The sequence below is a fragment of the Corvus moneduloides genome, chromosome 8 (genome assembly GCF_009650955.1).
Source record: "Corvus moneduloides isolate bCorMon1 chromosome 8, bCorMon1.pri, whole genome shotgun sequence".
NCBI lineage: Eukaryota > Metazoa > Chordata > Aves > Passeriformes > Corvidae > Corvus > Corvus moneduloides.
The window spans coordinates 5,337,404-5,360,631 of record NC_045483.1 but is presented as its reverse complement, the minus strand read 5'-3'; the positions used below and the strand labels follow the sequence as shown (position 1 = coordinate 5,360,631).

The following is a 23,228-nucleotide window of genomic DNA, read 5'->3' as shown; positions in this document are numbered from 1 at the left end:
AGAAAAAAGGGGCTGCTTTTAGTTGAGAGTGATTATGTTCAAGTTAATATATGGGTATTTTAATTCAGCCATCTCTTTTGATCAATCTGTACTGTGACATTACTATTGCATATAAATCTTGCTCAAGATTTAGGGACAGGAAAACCTGATATTTTTCCCAAGTCAACTCTAATTCCTGTTTGCAGGTTCCTTAATTCTATTTGACATATTGTCTAACCAGAAGGACTTGGCTTCATCAGTAAATTCTGGACCATTCTCTGGTGTTAATGGGAGTGTGAAGGATGTGGCTGTTCATGATAAACAGGTAATTTGCATGCTGGTCTTTCCAAGCCAATAGATCTGATATTTTCAGTCATTCCTTTGTTAACTTTTCAGAATTTATTAGCTGAAACATGTTTGTGGGTTTTGATAGTACATTTAAACATGTTAATGGAAAGATGCAGTTTTGTAAATATTGTCAGTTCCCAGGGCAAATTAATTAGATCTCATGTTAAGTTCCAAGTAGGTCAGTAATGAGATTTGATGGTGAACATCAGCTTTGACCCTTGTGAGCATGTAACTTCGTCTAACACTATCTAAATTGTGTGAGAGATGTATAAGAGGGAAAGAATTATATGTGTGTTTAGTCTGAATATGGTGACCAATTGTTTGATGAATAAAAGGAAGCTTTTCTGAGAGCATTTTGTCCCTCATAGTAATTTTTAAATATTTATTTTGCAGGTCTATTTTAGTGGAAAATCTGTGTCCTGCTTCCCTAAAAGTGGATGTATGTTTACAGAGGTTGCATTCTAATGTTTTTAAGAGAAAGTAGTCCAGCTTGGTTTTGTTTGCTGCATATTGGTTTTTCACTGTCAGAGGATGTGATTCTGTTTCTGTGCTGTTTTGTTAAGATGACTGAAGATACCAGTTCCTTGGGCTCCTCCATTGCTACTTCTGGTGATGATCTTTGCGAGCCTGAAGCGGATGAAGATGTTCCTACTTTGCAGAAGACTCTGGAAATGCTCAGTCTGTCAGAGTACGCAAGCACCTTTGAAAAGGAGCGAATCGACATGGAGTCTTTGGTACAAAAATGTTCACTTGACTTGTAGGGATTGCCCAGGGTATGGAGGTTTATGTTTGGGTTTTCTTGTTGTTTTGTTTTTCCTTTGAGTTCTGTGGCCATGAGAGCAGTTGCAAAGATAAGATAATCAATGCATGACTTGAAGACTAAATGTTCTGTGGCTCTTGTCGTTTTTTTCTTGGTGTGGTGCATTCCCCCCAGTTATGTTAAGGCACTTTGTGTCACATCTTTTTAATTTTTTGCATTTTCTGTAGCTTTACAAATTGACTTAACAAATTCAGAAGTCGTTGCCAGTAAGAAATGATACATTTTACTAGAAAGGTTATAAGTACTTTTTCTACTAGAAAAATATGTTCTGATATGTGTGTTTGGATTTTTTTTTTTAGCTCATGTGTACAGTTGATGACCTGAAGGAGATGGGGATACCTCTTGGACCAAGAAAGAAAATAGCTAATTTTGTAAAAGACAGAGCAGCCAAGCAGGTAAATACATATTTCAGGATTGAAATAAAAAGTTGTTAGGCAAATGTAACTGACTTCCTTGCTGTGGAGTAGCTTCTATTCTTGAACACTCTTGTTAACATCCTGAATATATTAAAGGAATTTTGACAACTGTGAAATTAACTTTTTTTTTCTCCCTAACTTTAAAACTTTTCTCAAAAGGAACAGAAGAAAGCAGTGGCAGAAAAGAAAGCAGTGCTGGCTGCCACACTCCAGACTCAGGAAGACACCCAGAAACCAAAAGAAGCAGTTTCTTCTGTCTCCCCTTCAGAGTCTGGTCAGATGCACTCAAAGAGGAGGCTCCCAGTTGGTGCATCTGTGTCTTCTGTGAACATTGACTATGAGTATTTTGAAGTTGGAACTGGCCAGGTGAGTCTACATAGATTTAAATGATTTCAACAATTTAAAGGATTTGAATAATCCTGTCTTTTCATTAAATTTTTCTTTAACGTTGATGACCTTTTGCTACTTTCTTTGAAGTTTTGAAGCTGACAGTTCTGAGAGATGATGTCTGATTTCTGTCTGGTAGGTTTCTGTGGTTTACAATGCACTGGACTTTGAACCAGATATTTTCTTTGCTCTTGGTTCCCCCATTGGTGTGTTCCTTACTGTGAGGGGTGTGGAGAAGATTGATGAAAACTACAGGCTCCCTACCTGCAAGGGGTTCTTCAATATCTATCACCCAGTGAGTAGCAGTGTGTTTGAAATTTGATTTTAGTTGATGTAGATGATAAAAAAGGCAGAATACTAAGTTTTGGCTTCTGAGCATTACACCTCTTGTTCCCCTGTGTACATTTCACAAAACGCTTTCAGGCATGGGTTGGTTTGCTAATATGTGCCTTGTTCCTTTTCAGAACTAAGGAAGTTTTTTTGGGGGGAGTTGGTTTGGGTTTTTTTCATTAGTTTGAGGCCACTTTTGTAGATTTTTATGGAATGTTTGTATTTTTACATGTAGTGTTTGTCCTTTTCTGTCTCATTTTGTTTGACAATTCCACAGTGACATGTTGATAGAGATTGAGTGCAAGGAAATCTTGCTGTTGTGTTTCCTCATTAGAATCTCCTTCTGTAGGAGAACAAGACCAAAGTAGTTCATGAACCTGCCTAATGTGTCATGAACTGAATTCTTGTAAATTCATAGTACAGAATTCAAAAATGGTTGTCTATAAACCATAAATAGGGATTTTTTTCACTGAAATGTAATAATTAAAATAATTTTAAAGATAACAAAATGTCAATATGTTGTTTCTTAACAGCTTGATCCCGTAGCTTACAGGTTAGAACCAATGATCATTGAAGACCTGGATTTAAAACCAGTTCTCATTCCACATCATAAAGGCAGAAAAAGACTTCATCTGGGTAAAAAGAAAACTTATTTCATATGGATTCTATTCATTATTTACTCATTTGATGCCTTAGAATATTATAAGATTTTAAGAGACTGATGAATGTTCCTGGGTATCTGACTCCATGTTGTTCCTAAACATCAGAGGTGATTCCACCCAGCCCCGTAAGTTGGGCATTCACAATTTCATTCAAAATTAATAATCATATTTCCTCCAGATTTAACCTTCTCATTACCTAAGTTCCATTAAAAAAATGCTGTACATTGCTTGTTCATTTCTAAGATCTGAAACAGAGACTAAATTTATTGGTTTTTTTAATCTTGACCCTAATGACCACCATGATGTGTTTAACCAGAGTCTCTTCAGTGTTGGAAACCCTGAGGGAGAAGGAGGTTCTGTAGCCATTGGGACTGATTTTGTTGCTCCTGGGTGCACATCAGACCAAGGTGGTCTACTTAAATTTTCCACATCTAATAAGGAATGTCAGTTTTGCTGTTGTGCAAGTTCACAGAGCCCTCCTGAAAGCCTCTCTTCAGGCGCTTGGAGAGATTCTGTAGCATCTGTCCTTTAGAATTGTACATTAGGGTGAGTTTTCTTTGCTAGACTAGACAAGGTACTTGTTTTAGGTTACAACTCTCCAAAGGTGTGTATAGTAAAGGAGAAAAATACGGTCTGTTGCTCTTTACTCTTTACTTTGATGTAGGTGGGTTCATTGACCTACTCAGTAGGAAGTCGATTGTGTATTAATTGCATTTCACCTAATCTTGAATAGAGAAGCAAGAAAGACACATTTATGACATAGCAGGCCTGTTTCTCCTGGTAATTGGGGTGTTTATTGAACAGAGCTTCATCATTCTGATTTTAGTTTGTAATTTTAAATCCTTCTGTAGTAAATTTTTTGGTTTTTTTTCTTTCTCAGAGCTGAAGGACTCTCTCTCTCGTATGGGATCTGATCTGAAGCAGGGCTTTATTAGCTCTTTGAAGAGTGCATGGCAGACCCTTAACGAATTTGCACGTGCTCATACATCTTCAACCCAGCTGCAAGCAGAACTGGAGAAAGTGGCTAACCAAATTAAAGAGGAGGAAGAAAAGCAGGTGGTGGAAGGTATGTGGTCACATCACTGGTTTTCCTGTAACTTACTTATCTCAAATAAGTTGACACTTGGATATCCCAGTGACTCTTGTTAAGGAGGCCTCTGCTAAAAGCTAAAAGCTCTGTCATTCTCCTCTTCAGCTGGGTGGGGGAGAGAAAATACAACAAAAGGTTTGTGGGTTGAGGTGAACTCAGGGAGAGATCAATCAACAGTTGCTTCTTAAGAAAACTGTTTAAACAGTTAGGAAAGAAACAAACCAATAGTTCAGTAACCTTTCTGAACCATGCTGGACAGTTCAGGTTGTTATTATTGTCTTACCACAAGCACTTGGAAATTACAGTAGGAAAAATGGTAATATTTCTTAATTATAGTCAAGCAGGCTGTGCTTGAACATAATTTAAATCTGAAACTCTTTAATTTTAGCTGAGAAGATCACTGAAAGCCCAGACCCTCCAAAAGACGAAGATGTTTCAGTGAAGGTTGGAATGCTAAATGGAGGGCGTCGCATTGATTATGTTCTACAAGAGAAACCAATAGAAAGCTTCAATGAGTACCTGTTTGCTTTGCAGAGTCATCTGTGCTACTGGTAAGGGGAAATATCTGTGATTCTAGAAATACTGATTAAGATACATAGTATGTATGATTGTCCAGGGGCTCAGGGTGTTGTGCTTGAATGTCACTATTTGATAATCCTGTTTCAAAATAAAATTCTGTGTTAGCACACAGTAAACAAATCTGTTTGCGATAAAGACACTGCACACTGTTCTCTTGACCTTTGACACTCCAAACACACAGTTTTAGCTACTGTCATTTTCAGAACAAGGAGAGCTCTGAAAGCATTTTCACAGCTGTAGATTTTCAAATAAAACTGTTCAGGAAGGAATTTTACTAGATTACAATAAGTGGTAAAACTTTATTGCTTCCTCTGGCAGAGCAAAGGATGTGTGAACTATATTTAACAACCCACCTCTGTATGTAGTAGTCAACGTTGGGTGTGAGCTGTGCAAAGTGGTGTTGAAGGAGGAGGAGTGACTGGTCTCTCATTTTGAGTTCAGCAGGTGCTGGACAAAGGGCGCTCTAAATTCTTTTTGCAGGTTTTGATTTTCAGTAGGTAATTTTAGCAGCAGGCATTTTTCCCAGAGGTTAAAATACAGCACTGAAAGCGTTACCTGAAGGGTCTCATTAAAGCCATCATCAGTTCCCCTGTGAAAGCTCAGCACCTGCCAGGGGAGGGGTTAGCGAGTCTTGCTGTGAGCACTCTGTCGGGGTGACCCGGTGGTGGCAGCGCCGTTCTACAGGCGGGGCTGAAGGGATGGGAATTCTTTCCACAAGGTGGCGGCCGATCACTGCCAGGGTTTCGAAAACGGTACCCGTTGCTGGTTTTGTCATTCGAGTAAGGAAGATGAGCACGGTGATTAATGACCCAAATAGGAGAGCATTTTTTCTTAAGGAATGGTGGGAAAAGCTTTGAATTAAGTGCTCTGAGTGTTAGAGAGATTGGAGCTTGTGTTGAACCCTCTGCTTGCTTGTTTGCTGCTCATTTAATGCAGAGACCATCAAGAAATGTCTGTGCTTAATTGTGGAAAATACATATAGTCCCTTAGCTTGCATGTTTAATTCTGTACTGGTGTTCTGCAAATTGTGCTCCTCATATTTGGTGGATCACAGTTCTGGCCATCTAAATCTCTTTTACTGGCTCTCTGTGTCACTATTTTAAAAAGCCCAGGAAGCTGCCCTCATCTAACAACACCTGCAGCTCTGGAACTTTGTTAAAATTTGCCTGTTTAACGTTTGTTATTTTTTATGTCGGTATTGTTTATGTGTATTTAAATAGCATTTTATAGATGAATAAGAAAATTAAGTCTATTCATGTTAACTTTAAATTCAGATAGCCTGAAGCTTTGATTTTTGAAAAGAGGAGGGAAAACGGCCACTTGGAAACATGGCACTTGAATTATGTTAATCTTTGTTATTTGAGAGCTATCTTACATTTTAGTGGTAAGGAAGAGAGGAAGACTATGGGTATTTAACACAGTCTGTTTACAATTAAGGGCCTGGCAGCTAGAGAAGAATGAGAATATTGCTGCTAGAACTGGCAAGGCTGAGTTTTGACACTGGGCTAATTAATGGAGTGGGACAAGATGAATAGAATGAAGTGTGGAATCTGTTCAGGACCTCAGTGCAGACAAAAAGTGATGCATTATTTGAGGAGATTAAGACAAGGAAGTAACATCAAAGAGGTGGATAGAGGAGGGGATTTAGAGTTGCAGCATAGGAAGTTAGGGAGGACAGAGGAGGAGGAGGTGCAGTAGAAAAAAGGTTAAATGCATGGGCTAGGGCTGATAGCAGAACTAGTTCTAAGCTGGTGTAGAATTGTAGCTTGAAGGAAGTTGGTAGAGGTAAGGCCATGTTCATGAAAAATAAACACTAGGCCAATAAGTTGTGCAAACTTTAGAGAGCTGAAATAGGATGAAATCTGACTTAGGAGAATTAGAACATGGACCATAGTGAACTAACTTATTCCTTTTTGGTTTTTTTCTTTTTTCCTTTTGTTTTATTTATTTCATTCTTCATAGGGGATCTGAAGACACTGCCTTGCTGTTTCTCAAAGAGATATACAGGACTATGAATATCAATCCTGAGCAGCCACAGCATTGATGTATGAGCACATGAATTTGTAAGTTTGCTCTAATGTATCTTCTGTGCTTGTATCAAATTCAGCTGAAGCTTAGATGTCTTTACTTTCCCTTTCTCCTCTGAAGTTTTTATTACAAAGCAGACAGCCATAAAATGTCATTTTGATTGCAAAAACGATTTCTAAACTTGAATGCAGAGGAAGCCTTTGAGTTCTTCCTTTAATTCCCAAAAGATGTCTGATGTTAGTGGTTTTGGTACTGGATAATAATTGCCAGTACAAATACAACCAAAGTATGATCTCTTTATCGTGCTTCTCTCTGTTTGGTTGTTCAGTGAATGTTCAAGAACAGGAAAATTTGGTGAAATTGAATATGATGAAACTTCATTTACAGTGCAGTAGATTAAAGAACCCCAAAAGTGCTTCACTGCTGCAAGGTCCATATTTGATCAGTTGACCAATGGTGCACATTTGCCAGCAAAAAGCTGTTTGTCTCCTAAGAAAGTGTTAAACATTGATATTGATAAATTACTGAATGAGACCCTTACATAGGTCAGTATTTTATTATCTTTGTATAGCTTGAGAATTTCAGTAGACCAAGTGAAAGGACACAGCATGGAAGCTGGTTCCCTTGGGAAAGAAATTAAATACACAGTATAATTTAATATCTTAGATCTGAAATATTCTTGCAGGTATTTTTATTTTAAGATGTATGGTTCCAGACTGGGGATCTGTATTGTACCAGTTTGCATCACTGCATGTTATAGAAAAGAAAATACTTCATTTTGAGAGGCAAGGAGGAAATAATATGCACCTTGCCTTTGTGGAATCATACAAGATAGTTTCTGATGTATTTCTCCATTTGCAGAAGAACTGATAATGTCAAGGTACATAAATACCCAGCATGAAGAGAAATGCTTGACATTTCAGAGGAATATTTTAGGTGTCTTTCATTGCTATCATACAGTTTTAGTACTCTTTTGTAACAGAATGCTTCTGATGGTCAGTTGATAGCAGCTTTTTTAAAAATAAAATGTCAAGGCTGATCAAATGCATTTCTTTAAAGCATTGAGAAGTAAAAGGAGAAAGGCACCAGCTGGCTGCACAGCTCTGACAGTGGTGTATCAGTCATCACAATGGCTTATGCAGAGTCTCAAGTCACAGTTGCAGAACTTTTTCCCTACTTCTGTTTCTTTATGATGGCTCTGGTTGAAATCATAGGAATCTCATTGCAAAGGAGATGCCTTTAAGTCTCATTGCAGGGGGGAGTGGGATGTGATAATTTACCAGTGCAAAGCTCAGAGGAGTTTGTTGCTCAGCTGCAGCAGACACTGGGTTAATTGTGGTTTTTTCATTGAGAATTACACAGTTGGGGGACAGTTTAGCAGGATGTTACACAACAAAGCCCAGTCAGGGAAGTCTGTAATTCCATTAGCAATTGCTCAGAATGTCCCTCAGCACTGGCTTGACTGAACAGCCTTTGAGACTGGGATTCAGATACCAGAGGCTGAAATGGGAGGGCAGGATGCACTGAAGTGGTGTCTTGGGAAGGCTGCACACCAGGAAACGGGGATCTTTTTACATGAGAAGAAATGTCATTACATGAGCTGTGTAAAATATTATCACATCACAAGAAATCTGGAAGTACTGAAGTGGAAAATTCTCCCCCAGCGTTAGCAGCCATGTGGGTTTTTTCTCTGTTATTTTTTTTTTCCTGTTCTTTTAAGACCTTCAAACGTGAAGGGTGGCAGTGTGAAGGTAATGGATTGTCCAGTAGTGCCTATGACAGCAACATCCATTTTTTTTTTTTTTTATGAGTGACTTGGTTTAGCTCTTCTAGACCATCTTGAAGCTGCTCTTTGTGAAGCAGTAATACAGGCTTTCATGTAAACAATAGAATGTGCGCCAGCATATTAAAGCTTGGATGTATAAACTATCACCATCCTCACTAGGATAATTTATTACCAAAAGCTAAAGAATCTAATAGCTGGTTAAAATGTATAATGAATGACACCCTATTAGCAGTTGTTGTGAGCTTTTTCTGTTTGCAGTTGTAATTGCCAATTTGTGTCCACAGAAAGTACATTTCAGAGGCTTGCTGTATGAAAAGTTTCATTAAAAAGATGTATGGATTTTTAGATCTTTTTGAGTCCTCTTGAAATTGAATGGTGGGATATTTAATTTGACTAGTGCTACTGCAGAAAGAGAAAACCTGATACATTTCCTATTTCCAATATGTCCATGTTCTGTTTTCTCTGCACAGCCATACCTGTTGCTCCAGCAGACCTGGTGAAAAACCCTCTGAAGAACATCTGGTATTTTCATAGTTGCACATGACAGGATAAGCATCAGGGGTTTTTTTCCTATCAGTCCAGAACTTGCTTGGATTCTACCTTCTTGTGTCACTTCAGGCAAACTTAAATTATGAGATGATCAGCACTGTCATTCAGGAGATGGATGGAATGACAGAGTTTTGATCTTAAATCAATTTAATTGTACCATTGCTGAATATAAGGTGATTGAAGAAGGTTTTTTTGGCATGCAAATCGTAACTTCTCTCCTTCAGCTCTCCTGTCTCAGCTGGCTGCTGGACATGCTTTGCCTACCAAGGCAGCATGTCCTTAGTAAAAAAGACTTGTTGAGGAACAGCAATAATCTACTTTTCTTGACACATTTGTTCATCCACCTTTAAGAAATGAAATGTGAACTGTAGTTATAACCATCTTTAATACAGATTACACAAACCAGCTCGTATTTACTAAAAACTAGCAACTAGAATCATTTTCTTACTATTGTAAGTGTGATGGAGATTATTTTATAAAGACCTTTTTAAGCCTCTGTTAAGAGTTTTATTGTGGCTTTTTTTTAAAGTAAGAATGAACCTTTGACTTTGAAAATATTACAAGTTTGTTACAGCTCGTTCAGTGTTCACATATTCTGAAATGAGGAACAATTTAAAATGACATTTTGATCTGGTAATTACAGAATCACAGACTGTTCTAAGTTAATTAAGGCAATTTTAGTGAAACTAGGCTGCAGTTGTGAGAACTAAAACACTTACCTTGACCTTGGAGTTTAACATCTCAAAACAGTTATTGTAAATAGGAACCCAAAGCTTATGGGTGCTAGATAATAATCTAGATCCAACCCTGCAATCCAGACTCCATTTTCATGCAATGATGTTGAGGTGAATTAGGTGTTGTGAAATCCTTGGAATTCATGTCTCTGAATACTGAACTTCTGTAGCTTTCATTTGGCTTCAATTTACACACACATTGTGGCTTTCTTTAATATTAGTGGCTTAACCTTAGTCCTGACTATTTGCCTCTGTTATTGCAGTAAACAAATTTTGAAATGCAGTATGGTTTTTTTTTTCTTGATATATGTAAAATACACATTATTGTGTATATAATTTGATTGCTGTAATTGAAATTACCTTACTTCCAGTGGGTCTTTACAACAAGGTTTTGTATTTAATCACAAAAAATAGATTGGAGAGGTTGCTTAGACCAACTTTGCTGCTTAGGGCCTTGTTCAAGGCTGGAGATCCTTTGCCTCTCTGGCCCTGTTGTAATGGTTGACTACTATGGTTGCAAATTTTTTTCTAATACACAGTTGAAATTTTCTAGGTGGAGCTCGTGTCTGTGGCCTTTTGTCCTTTCTCTGCATCTTCAAGAATAACGTCTCTGTCTCTTGCACTCTTATGTTTCATAGTTGAGGACAACAACAAGATTTTCCTGTTTGGCTTCTCAAGACCCAACGCTTTTCTTGGCATCTCCTTGCCTGCCATGTGCTGTGACCCTCTAGTCAGTCTTGGGGCTTCCCACTAAACTGGCTTTTCAAAATCCTTTTTGTTCTGGGGAACAAGTTTGCCGAAGGAAACTTTTTATCCAAAACAGCCAAATGTCTTTGTATCTTTAAAAATTAACCTCTAAGACAGAATTGTCTAAGTTTTACAGTGTTCTTTGGTAGTTAGAATACAAATTTTTTTAATATATATACACAACAAAAACCTCACTGGCCACTCAACAACAAAGACCACTGGCCTCATTTTCATCATAAATATCACAGAGTAGAAGGTTATGTACACTTGTATTTATCAACTCTGTGCCACACTGAGCATGCTGATGAGTTTGCTTAAATAGCATTTTTAAGAAGCTGCTGGGCTGTGACACATCCCTTTGGGAGGGGCAGTAGCACCAAGGAACAGATTTTATGGGTGTGTGAGAGGAGTTGGTGCAGGGGGACCCTGGCTGGCAAGGAGCTGCCTCTGCAATGGATGGGTGCACAGGAGGATGCTGCAGGAACCAGGACCATCTGGAGTGCAGAAATTGGTTTGGGAATATGGCATAAAAATTAGTTCTAGTCATATAAAAAAAAAATTGGACTGCAACTACAAGCCATTCTCACTTCTTAAAAGCAAATGGAAGTTTAGACATAAAGGAAGGAAAAATGACTGTAACCTATGGTTATAGAAAACAAAGAGAAATAAAATAAATAGAGTTTATAGAGTGATTTTAAATCTGCTACAGATGAATACATTACTTCCTCAACAGAAATCTTCCTTGTGTGCTGCACCATACACACCACAGCACAGCTTCCAGTAGCTGCTGCTGGTTTTGATTTATTTTAATATGAATTATAATGCATAATGAGACAGATAAGGCTAATTAAACTCTAATTAGTCAATCCACATACAAAAATTATAGGTTTTCCCTGCTGTATTTTCATCTTTGCTTAAGTGATTGTAAACAATTAAAAAAAAAAAAGATTGTCCAGAATAGATTTTTTAAAAAATCAAAATCAGTGTGGAACAGGGCATAGTAGGACATGAAAGGAGGTGGAAATTTTTATTAATTAATTCCAAGCAAAAGCATCAGAGCCTCTCTGAGAAATCCAGCACCTTTCCAAAAAATTCCCATTTGGACAAAAGTGAATTTTTCATTGAAAACTTTTTCTTTTGGAAAACTTTGTATCCACTGCTTCTCTCCTGCTGTTCTAGGATTCACTGCCTCTGCCACTAGGAATCTTGCTATCCTTTGGGAACACCTCCTCACATAGCTGTTCATAAAAGTGGCATAGTCAAATAATTTCTCCTTGTTCTGGGAGATGTCTTGCATAGCACAGAAAATTTCCAGTAACTCTGCTGGAGTTGTCCTGGTCCTTTCCCAGTGAATGCTATATTAATATTTATAACTTCATGTCAATAATATGACAAACATTTTACAAACTCTGTCTAAAAAGCTATTTCCATAATATTCTCCCTGTCCTCCCTGCATGTGATTTTTTTTTTTTAACATGTGATGAATAATAAAATCTAGCATTTCATTTTTCCTACAAAATGATCAGTTCTAGGGTGCTGTTGGTGGAGACTGGCTGTTCAAATAGGAGCAGGGATTGGGGAGCAGCCCTTTGCAGAGCTGTGTTACTGAACTATTATTTTTAATCATCCCTTTGAATTAGGATGTGTTCCCCAGAGTTGAAATAAAAAAAATCCCGTTAATTTCTGTTTAATAATGGGAAATATTATTTCACATGCCTGTTCCCATTTCAGTGCTCTTGGCATACTTGTGTTTAACCCAAATGGTGCAGTCACTGACACCTAGTTGGATTTAATAGGAGCAATCTGGGGATTTTTTTCACACTGTTCTAACAGCAACTCTTAAACTCTGAGCTTGTCTCTAGACTCGATTTTCATAACTGTAGATCAGGATTAATTTCCCAAAGGCTGATGGAACCACTCCAGTGTAAATATGATTGCAAACAGCCTGCAGGGCATTTCCACAGAGCCAGTGAGGGGCTTTTTATTGGCTTCAGGTGCAGATTTACCAGTGATGACTCCTGAAGAGTTCCCATTTTCCCATGGTGACAGGAATGGGGTGAAGGGAAGCAGAAGATGGGCTCTGGGTTCCGCACAGCTCCTGGATGTCTCCCCACCAGCCTAGGCAGGAGGCTGAGGGAAAATGGGCATTGCAGCAGTGAGCTGGGATCTGGAGCATCCAAAGGGGTCATTAGAGCATCCTTGGCCCTGCATGTGGGGGTTTGACCAGGAACATGGGAATATGTGAACCTTACGTTCTGCTGTGTGGTGCAAATGGGTAAGAAAAGCAGGAATGTAGATGTCATCCACAATCACCAGGACCTTCCTATGGACAGAAAAGCATAAACTGCTCTGCCCTCTGTTGCAAAGCCCAAAGATTGAAGTATTTGTCTTTTTTCCACAGTGGAAATTTTCAGTGACCTGAGCAGAGGTGGCCGTGAGTACAGGGTTTGCTCCCAGCGCTCAGCTGAGCTGTTGGGAGGGCAGAGAAGCCCACCTACTGCACCCTCTTGAAGGTAAAATGCAGTTCCCCAAAGTGCAGGAGGAGTGGTGCTCTCAGCTCAATGGCTCTTAAAATGCAGGACTCTCAGGCTTCCTTTACATATGGAGGCTGTAAAAGAAACATCTTTTATATGTCAATAAACCAGCGTCAGATCCATATAAATCCAGGCAATCAAAAGTGAAGTGTGTCTATTTAAGAGATGGTTATAGAGAACAAAGGCCTGAGAGGAGAGCAAATCCAGCAGTTGACCTTGTAGCTCACTTTCTGCCAAAAATGAGTTCAAATAACTTTTAATGTAATCTTATTAAAGTGGCCTCGTGAACACAACCAAAGCAATGTTTGTGCTTGAGATTGCTCTAAGTGCATGAGTAGGGACAGGGTTTATTCAGACACCAGGAGCTCACTTGTGTGTAGTCAGAAGCCAAGTTTTCCTAAGCTGAGGTTTGTTTTGGGTATTGCTTATTCATCTGTTGGTAGCTTAGGGGATTCATGGTGTTCTCTGCATTGCAGGATGTTCAGGTATGATTGTCCTGTCCCCAGTGTTCTGTCTGCACAAAGGACTAAGAAAATTCAGCTCTGAATTTCTAAATAATCAGCTCTAGCTCTAGTAGCCACCAGGGAGGGTTTAAAGTGGTGTGGAAGGGAGCTGGAGAAGGGACGTGAGGGAGAATCCGATCTCAGCTTTCTGCCCATATAAAGTAGCCAGGAAAAGGGGAGCTCAGCTTTGTCATGGCAAATACTTCCTCTGGTTTTTCCCCTTTGCTTCTCAGTGGAAGCTCCATGTGGAGAAAATACTGACAGTGAAAAACAGGAGTTGCAGCCAGAGAGCAGAAATAAATCACCTCCAAAAGTCCTTCATGAAGGTGGCAGCATTTCTGCAAAATACCTTGGCTAAATGATTTGTTAAGGAGCCATTCTTCTTCAGAGCTGAGCTCTGTCAATAAACAAGATTAGTTTTGCTTTTCAAGCCATCCTTTGTACAAATATATGTGGTTTCAGGCACTGGAAGCCCCTTTGTTAATAGGGTCATGATACAAGTTTATTGATAGAGATGTGGCGACATCTCATATTGAATGATTTGTGAAATTCACTTAGGAGACAGCACACTTAGAAAACAGTGGTGCCTGACAACAGCATCAAAAGATCTATTAACAGAAACGACAAACTGAGATGGAATTGACAATCAGGTACAAATGCATATGTATATCCTATGTGTTTATGTAAAGAGGCACCTGTTTGAAAAGTCCTGAGGACAGAAGAGGGATCTCTCCTGTAACATCAATGCTTGATTTGTGAAGAGGCTGAGAACCTCTGCCCTGGAAGCCCTGTAACCTCTGAAACAGGAGCTCCTTGCAGCCTCAGTGCCTGGGCACAGAGAACTGCTGGAGCAGGAGCTGCAATAAACTGGTTTTGGCTCCCAAGTCCCCCTGAGCTCTCCCATCTGTGCAAAACTGCTCTGTGCACCCAGGTGTTTTATTAATCATAAACTAGAAGATGAAATAAAGAAGTGCCAAATACATGTGCAGATGGTGGGCAGCTTCTTCAGCCTTTTGTCCTTTATTTTGATAATAGATCCCACGTCTAACCTTTCCTCCAGGAGAAATTATACAAGTTATAAACCCTCTAAGATGTATTGAGCTGAAATACACTTGAGTTATTTTTACATGTCCCAAATATTTTTTAATACGACCTTGACTTGTTGCCTTTCTTTTAAATGGCATTAAGTTCAAAATGCCAGCTGCAGCAGACCACTAACACAGCAGATTCAAGGTAGGGGGGGAAATGCATCTGTGCTGTGTTCAAAGGGCTTATGTCAGGCTCCTTTTACTCTAATGTGAACTTAGTAATTAATTCTGCAATCACTCAGGTGGTGTTTTGACATATTTTGAGTAGTAACATCACCCTGCAAGCCTCTTCCCCTATTTTGATCACTCAGGTGCCTGCTTGGATGTGTCTGTGCAGCTGTGAGGCCACTCAGTGACCTGGACTCAAGGTCAAAGTAGTTCAGAAGGAAAAAAACCCTTTTTCCTCTGGTTCAGCTCCTGGTTCTGGTGAACCAAAGAACTCTTCAGCCACAGCAGAGGTGACAGCTTGGGGATGTGGAATTTAGGCCAGCAACACTGCTGGAAGGAAGTGCCCATCGAGCTGTTCCTTGAGTGGTTTATGTGACAACAACAATTTTTTTATTATTTGATGTAAAAACATGTTACAGACTTTCTGTCTGCAACAACAGCTCCTCAGGTATCATTTGGTATCTGTGCAGACTGGACTGCTTAGCAGATATCTTCTTCATTCTTTAATCTGACTCATTGTTATAATGTATAAAGGATTTTTGTGCACTAATGTCCGTGGGAGGCTTTTAGCCAGGCAGTCTCCTGTTGACTACAAGCAAATATCCTCAGCAAAAAATCTCAAGTACCATTAGCACAGGAGTAAAAATCCTTTGGGCAGCCGGTGTGTGCTGAACTCACAGTGTGCCTAGTTTGCTGATAAATGTACCTTGTTAGGTATCATTTTCTCCAGATAGGCATTGACCTTTCCTTGGATTTTGGCAGGAGGTTCATAGTTAAAGTACAAGATAATTAATGGCCTAGCTAATCATATCAGATGTTGTACTGGAAGCACTGAGGGTAAAGCAATTAGGGATTAGTTCTGTAGAAGTTAAAATCATCTGTAGGCTAAAAACATTGTGGGCTTGAGCTTGGCCAGCAGTGAAACTTTGGGAGTTTGTAGGAAGGATGAACTTTCAAAACAGGCATAAATTCAGTGAGCTTAACCTTGGTGCTTTATCAGCCACAGCCCTAAGGAAAGCTTGAGGCATCCTGTGCTTTCACTACCAGGGGTCAGGATTTTGAAGTTCACCAAATTTATTTAAAATTGAAGCTGATGGTTGGACAGGGAAGGAATTGAAAAGTTTGTACAACCTTAATTGCTGGAAATTGTTAAGAAAAACAGTATGAAGAATGGATTTGGGGGTAAAATAGAAAAACCTTTTGCAGAAAAGTTGTCTGTGCAGGCAGCTGGACCCTCCTGTGGCTGAGCAGCTCCTGGTGTTTACCTGGCACAGTACCTGGGATGCCCCTGATGGGAGCATGACTGGGCCTCTGCTGGGCTTCCTGCTCCCTTATCCTGCCTGAGGAAAATGCCTCATTCCAAAAACCCTTCCTTGCCTGGTGCATCGAGTCTAAGCTCATTTCTTCTGGTCACAGAGCCAGCTGTGAGGGCTCAGAGCCTGCAGGAGGGCTCAGCTCTGCCCACACGATGTGTCTGCAGAGAAATGAAATAATATTTCATTTTCCTTTTACTGCTCTTCATTCCAGGTATCTCTGACTGTAACTCTCCAATGCACCCTTGCAGCTCCTTGCTAATCAAAGCCATATTCTGCAACATTGTTTTTTTTACACTGCCCACATTTATTATATTAGAATTTCCACCGGGACAGAGCAGCCAGTGCAGCAGAATGGTTACTGTAAATAACCCTGGATCTGGGTGAAACAAGCAGGAGTCCAGAATGTGGACTTGATGATGTTATAATATACCATATTAAATGCAAATAACAAGGCAGTAACCTGCAAGACATCAGTGCTAGAAGAAGGAATTCCTACTGGCAAAGGGCGATGCAAAAATATTCACTGCCTGGCTTAAACTAGATTTGATCATTACAAACCTACAATTTACAGCCTAAATTAGGCTTTTGAGTTGAAAACATTATTTCTACCTTAACTTATGGATGTGGAAGCAGAGAAAACACCAGAAGTAGGGACAGATGGCTTGTCATCTTTGCAAGCAGTTCCCTTAGGAATGTACCAAATTTCAGATACAATGAATATGTGCCACTTGCCAAGATTTGTTTCAGAGCTCCACAATCCACTGCCTCCAGAGCTGCACAGGAAAGGTCTATGTGAAGAGCACAGCTCTCTGGATGAATTGTCTTTTTAGGTACCTAAGAGAGTGATCAGAAAATCCCATTGGAATATAAGGGAAGAGAGTCTGTTCTAGATGCCTGATAAACCACAGAAGTCATGCACAGCACGTCTGAGGACAGACAAGAGCAGTACAATTCCTTCTGTGTCCCCTGCAGTTTTTTGGTGGTGTGTCTGACCATGTCTGGGCTCCAAAATATGCTGCCAATGTTTTAACAAGAGCTTGCTACAGATAAAAAGTGTTCCTGTCCAACCTTGCCCATTATCCAGTGGTAAACTTCATGTGCCAGTGTCAGCCTGCAATGCAAAGGTAATAAATGTCTCATTTCTTGCTCTCTTGAGGGCACTTTAAAATAACAATGAACTCCACAATCTTTACCTTTTCATGCTGAGTTTCAGGAAAGAATTCCTTCAGGAGGGAAAGGAGTTTCTTAAATTCTCTTCAGTAAGGGAATTTCAGCACATATTATTAAGGACTTCACCTTCAGCACAGCGAGTTACAGACTTGGGGCCGAGCTTTGTGCTGATATATATTGCAGAACTCCAGCTCTAACAAAGGAGCTCCAGCAATGCCTGCCAGCAATAAAAGCAAACCTTGAGTTTATCTTGGCAAGACCCTGACTTGCATTCTATCCAAAGCCATAAAATGCTACTATTAGCCCCGAATCCATTGCGTCTGAGCAATGAGCTTCAGGATTCAATTAGTGTATCATTATTAATATGCACAAGAGGCTGGCTCTAAGTACCATTCGTAGAGATAATGGCAATGCCTTTCAGTCAGGCAAGGATGGTGCCCATGAGACACCCTGTACTAAACAGAGACCCTGATACTGTGTGTGCATAGTGTGTTCATGTCCTGAAAAAATAGCAGCTGGTTTAAACACAGCCTGGATGTGTATTCTCAAATACAGACCAGGGTCTGCCCTGCACTGTGGCAGGGGAACCCTGATATTTCCCTCTGCTGGGGAATTACGGCTTTTAGGAGCTCTATTGTATTGGCCATTATATATACATATATATATGTATATATACATATATATACTGCAGAACTTGCTTTAATTTTATCTTCTTGAGGGTGCTTGAGCAGAAACTAATTGGCTGTTTTTCATGCCCAGTACGGAATGTGGGAATATATAAAATGAGGATTAATCATGTCAGAAATGGAAAGTCAGTTGAAAGAGAATGGGAGTTTGTTAGTGCTTCAGTAGGATGCAAATATGGCTTGGCATGATTTTGGAGAGCAAGTCCTGCTGACAACCTCCTGCCCTTCTCTCCATGGCCAGTTCAGTCCACATCTCTGCAAAGGCAGTTTACAAAAATGTGAAGCAAAATGTATGTCCAGAGATCCTATTTGAATGTGAAAATAACCATGATGGGCCCTTCCTTTTAAGCTCCAAGATGTAAAGGGGAATGTAAGTGTTCATTGGCATTAAATAGTCAGATACAGGAATAAAGGAGGGCAAATAAAATGTTAATACCTCTACCTTGCTCTGAGACAATACTTTGTATTGCAGCATAAATTGATTATGCTCACACAGACTTTTCCTGAGAAGGTGTTTCAAGAGGTGGGTCTTCATTCAAATTTTTATTCAGGAACAGGGAAACAGAGCCATGGAAATTAATTAAAATTTCTTCTGTGACATGGGAAGGAAAGAACAGCAGCAAGACATTTTTCCAGAGAAAAACGAATAGTGTGAGATACTCTTGCTCGTGCCAGTCCCCCCACGGCCAGCAGTACCCTCCTGTCCAGAAAGATTCCTTCACAGGGAAATTTCACCTGGCCTAAGTTGTTTTTTGGGAAGTAAAACTTCCCAATGGTCTATCCTGGTTTTCCTGCTCTGGCAGCAGATCGTTTTTTCCCAAGAAGCAGAGAAATAAGAGAAGCAAAGGAAGGAGCCATGTTGAAATTCAATCCATTCATCCTTCTTGTCATCCCTGTGCAGTCAAGCTCTCTCATATTTCTTGAGGAGACACAAGGGCCATTTAATCTCTTGGAAGGAAGAGTTGATGAGCCAGAAATCGAATGAATTATCAGCAAGTGCAGACTCCGTGGGAGAACAATACACGCAATGTTGACCTTGTGTAAGAGAATTTGTGTGCAAGATGTGAAACCAAACACTGATGATTTTTTTCTTCCTTTAGTTTTAACTCTAAGCAGTAAAGAAAGAATTGCAGGTTGAAATTCTACCAACCTGGATGGCCTATGTTAACTATTCTGTCATGTTGGTCATGAAAACCAAATTTCAGAAGTTTTCTCTCTCAGGCACTTCAGTTGTATCTATTAATGTTGTCAGGTAACTTAGGTTTTGTGAGAAGGCAAAATTCTTTTTGTAGGATCAAATATTGATTAACTTATATTCTTGTATTTTCATCTTGTTGAAATGAAAGGAAAGGTTTACCCAGAAATCTCTCTGAGCACTTCACATGTTACAAAACCCTGTTAAAACATGACATTCCAGGAAGCAAAGTAATGACGCATGTTTTTATTGCCCAAGACATCTAATGTGTGAGTGGTAAATTGCTGAAGAGAAAATCAGATTTTAAAAGGTTCTTTCAGATTTAATAACATGGAATACTATCAGCAGCACAGGTAGGGCTTTGTTTTAATAAGATTTTTCAGCTGTCAATTTAAAAAATCCCCCAAATCAATACTTTATAGGCAGGACAGCTGCCACAAAATACGACACCAAGAAAAACAAAACCCTGTTTAGCATGAGAATGGTTTTCCATTTTGTTCATTTCTGTGCTTAGCAGCATTTAATTCCTGGAACTATTTTGGTCCTGATTACAAATTACAACTAATCACAAAATCACTCCCTTTGGAAACTCTGTCTTTTGGCATGTTGTGTAACTAACATTATTCGTGGAGATCCTAGCTCAGTTCTGTGCCCATCAATCACAGCTTCTTTTGGGTTGTTTTTAATGTTTTTTATCTTCTTTCTTCTCTTGGTTTATTGGTTTCGTGTCAGAAATGGAATATTGCATGACAGCTCCATTTATATCTAATCCACAACATGAAATTATGACATTTCTATTATCTCATAAGAAGTTAACAGTTGTATTGTGTTCCTGCAGAAGGTATAAAACTACATCCAAAACATTTATATTAAATAGATGGAAGTGATCTAATTAACACAGCAAACTCAACACACATTAAAATTGAACTTCATTCCAAATGCCTCATTAAAATATAAGAAAATAATTAGAATAAAATCCTTAAACTATTAAGAAAAAAAATTATTGCCCAAGTACATTTACACTGGTGAGACAAGTACAGCTTCTACTATTACCAGTCAGCACAGGATGATGTTTTCCCTCCAGTCTAGCTGAATCATAAAACTCTAAACTCATCTATACATGTGTCAGAACTGATAATCTAAACTGTTAAATGCAATCTTTGTAGATAAGAGAGAATGAGTTTGTTTTACACCACCTTCAGGATCCTTTATAAATGAAGCTCTGAAAGTAGTTCAGCCAAAATTATTTTTGAGTTTCACTGGTTCTATAGGAGCAACAGCTCTGCTTTCAAACAGCAACGTGGCCCTTCCAGCCAAGGGCAGGATGAACCTGGTTACTCTGGGTGATCTGATCTGCTGAGGGAGTTTTTGTAGAAGTACCTGTGTCTGTACAAAACGGGATGGAATTGTGCCAACAGCCACCATCCTCTTTCTAGACATTACTCTGCTAAAATTTGAGCCGTTCTAGTGTAGAATAGGATCAGTTTTCCTGCAAGCTCAGCAGCCAGACAAGACAGCAAATAAAGTTGCTGTGGGTAGTCTTTGCTGGTTAAAATCATTAACGATGACTTTACTACCAGCAGCCATTGCTTGTTTAGTTTTCTTTGCTATAAACACCATGAAGAGGCAGCAGGCAGGAACTGATGCCCAGGAAGTTCCATCTGAACACGAGGAAGAACTTCTTCCCTGTGCGGTGACCGAGCACTGAACAGATTGTGCAGAGTGGGTGTGGAGTCTCCCTCACTGTGGGTATTCCAGAACCCCCTGGACACAATCCTGTGCCCTGTGCTCTGGGATGGCCCTGCTTGAGCGGGGAGGTGGGACCAGATGATCCACTGTGCTCCCTAAAATCCTGTGACTCTGTGGAAGTCATGCAGCACTGTACTCTATTTCACCATGCTATGAAATTTTTAGAGCTAACAAAGATTTTTCTTAACCAATCTTAAGAGCTTAGAAAGGGATTTCCATTTTCCTTTTCCTGGCGCATTAGCAAAGCTACCGTGGAGCTTCAGGGGGAATTGCATCTTATATGGGATGCTTATAAGCTGCAGCTGCAACTCACTGATGTGAAAGAGAGCCAAAAAATATAACCCAGATCAGCTTCACTTCTCTTTTGATTGCTCTTGCCCTTTCTGTAACTTGTGAATTCATTCCTGACTCCCACCAGTGCTCTGACACCTGCAGACACCTTGCTGGGGACATGCAGAGCCTGTCTCAGCCCCTTTTCCTTTCCCTCTGCCTTTCACCTCCTGCAAATTGAGGCAATGGAGGGTAATTAAAAATGCTGAAGCCTGTATCACTCCTAAACAATGCTGGAGCTGGTTTGCACCACCCGAGGGCCTGGCACAGCTGTGTCACCATCCTGAGGGCACTAAAAACCTTAGTGGCAACAACCAGCCTCACCTGGGACCTCTACCCCCAGCCCTGGGCTCAGGGATTCTATTTAAGCTCAGCCTATGTGTAAAGAATGAGATTACTGTGAATGAAACATGAGAATTTCTCATTCAGGAACAATTTGGGGCAGCTCTCTTATCCCACTGAGCTGCTATGACTTTCAGTCAGACTTCAAGTACTTCAGAAAGCATTGTATTGCCCCAAAACATCAGAAAGTGGGACCCTGCCCCAAAGCCCAGACAACATGATAGAAAATATGAAAATGAAGTAGTGGCAGCAAAGTATGGATAATTATGCTGATGTACCCCCCATGACATTAAAGCTTGGGGGGAGATATTTAGGGAACTGGTGAATTGCTGTAATGAATGTTTGTGACACTCAGAGCAATGCACACACCACTTGAGATAGCTCATTTTAGTTCACTCCCCAAAATTCTCTCTAAACTCCTCAAATACTGCATGTTCTTCTGCTGACATTCCCAGCAGACCAGTTTACCAATGAATCCAGGGGTGGGGAGAATTCTGCAGCAGTGGATTTGCAGGTGCAGTGGATTTAGGGAGAGGAAGGACATGGAATGAATGGCCTGCTGCTTCTCCAGCCTGCATTCACAGGTGACTGTGGCACTTTGCAGAGCAGGATAGAGGGCTTGGGGTTCAGCTGGAGAATTACGAAGTGATGGCTCCTTTCCAAAACCATTTTGTGTTGCTTTTTTCTGCCACCTGCTCTGCTGGAATTGCAGGGGTTATTGTAGGAACAGCACTTGATTAAAGCAGGCAGGGCCAGTGTCTCATCAGGAATCTGCCTTCAGCTTGTCCTGCTGAAGTCAGGACAGCAATGTGACTACACACCAGCTCGTCTTTCTTAAAAGAAGAAAAATTAACTCAAAAATCTGTCTAATTATTCTTAGCATGATTAAAATAAAAATATGTTCTAGCAGATTGGTTACATGTGCTTTTTTTTTTTATCTAGGGCTCAACCTGTTATGTAATATTTCCCAGGGTTCAGTGTCTTTTGTTAACATCAGTAGAATCCCTACCAGGGGGATTTTATCACCCCTGTGCTAAATACTGTTGTGTTTGTTGTGTGTCTTTGGTCTCAGTCTGATGTAACTCAGTGGGAACGATTTCCTTCCTCTTGATGTACTTTGGAGTGAAGGAAAGGGATCACTCTCCCCTTTTTCTGTTCTAAATAGATACCATATCAGTATAATTTTTGCAAATTCTATCTCTGAGTGTACAGAGAGAAAAAATTCCTCCAGGAAAAAAACTTGATGAATAGTTCCTGTGAGGTTTTGTTGAAATTAAAAATCATGCCAAATACAGGGATTAGAGCCCCATCACTCACTTTATTTTTTAAAATGTTTTGCTTGAACACTGTTTTCCTTGTACCAGCTAATGATAATAAATGGGCTGCCAGTAGCAATCCCACCACCTGTTGAGTTTCATTTCTCAAACCCTCCCACCGACCGCACGAACAGATCGACACAGCTACAGCAAGCAGCTGAGGCAAGGAAAAAAGGGAAACAAGGCTGCCTGTGTCCAACCCTGCTGTGACTGAAACCACAACAGAGGAGTGCAGGAGCATCAGGGAGCTCTGCACCTCGTCTACCCACGGACCCAGCCTCCTCAGTGACCTTGGAATGCAACGTGAACGTTTCCGAGCAGCAGAGTGGGTATATGGGACAGCATTCTGCTGTTTGATGGCAGCTTTTTATTCCAA

At 40.0% G+C, this 23,228-nt stretch overlaps 1 protein-coding gene across 1 annotated transcript in view; it reads left to right on the top strand.

Annotated features, from left to right (window-relative positions):
• Window positions 1-22,936, top strand: part of SEC23IP (SEC23 interacting protein) — a 34,843-nt gene extending 11,907 nt beyond the window's left edge. The window contains exons 10-19 of the mRNA XM_032116486.1: window positions 186-304; window positions 891-1,061; window positions 1,447-1,542; window positions 1,723-1,929; window positions 2,090-2,245; window positions 2,814-2,916; window positions 3,823-4,008; window positions 4,421-4,583; window positions 6,574-6,674; window positions 8,896-22,936. Coding sequence (XP_031972377.1) covers window positions 186-304; window positions 891-1,061; window positions 1,447-1,542; window positions 1,723-1,929; window positions 2,090-2,245; window positions 2,814-2,916; window positions 3,823-4,008; window positions 4,421-4,583; window positions 6,574-6,655 — 1,283 coding nt within the window. The 3' untranslated portion in view covers window positions 6,656-6,674; window positions 8,896-22,936. The remainder of the gene's footprint in view (window positions 1-185; window positions 305-890; window positions 1,062-1,446; window positions 1,543-1,722; window positions 1,930-2,089; window positions 2,246-2,813; window positions 2,917-3,822; window positions 4,009-4,420; window positions 4,584-6,573; window positions 6,675-8,895) is intronic.
• Window positions 22,937-23,228: the final 292 nt, after the last annotated feature.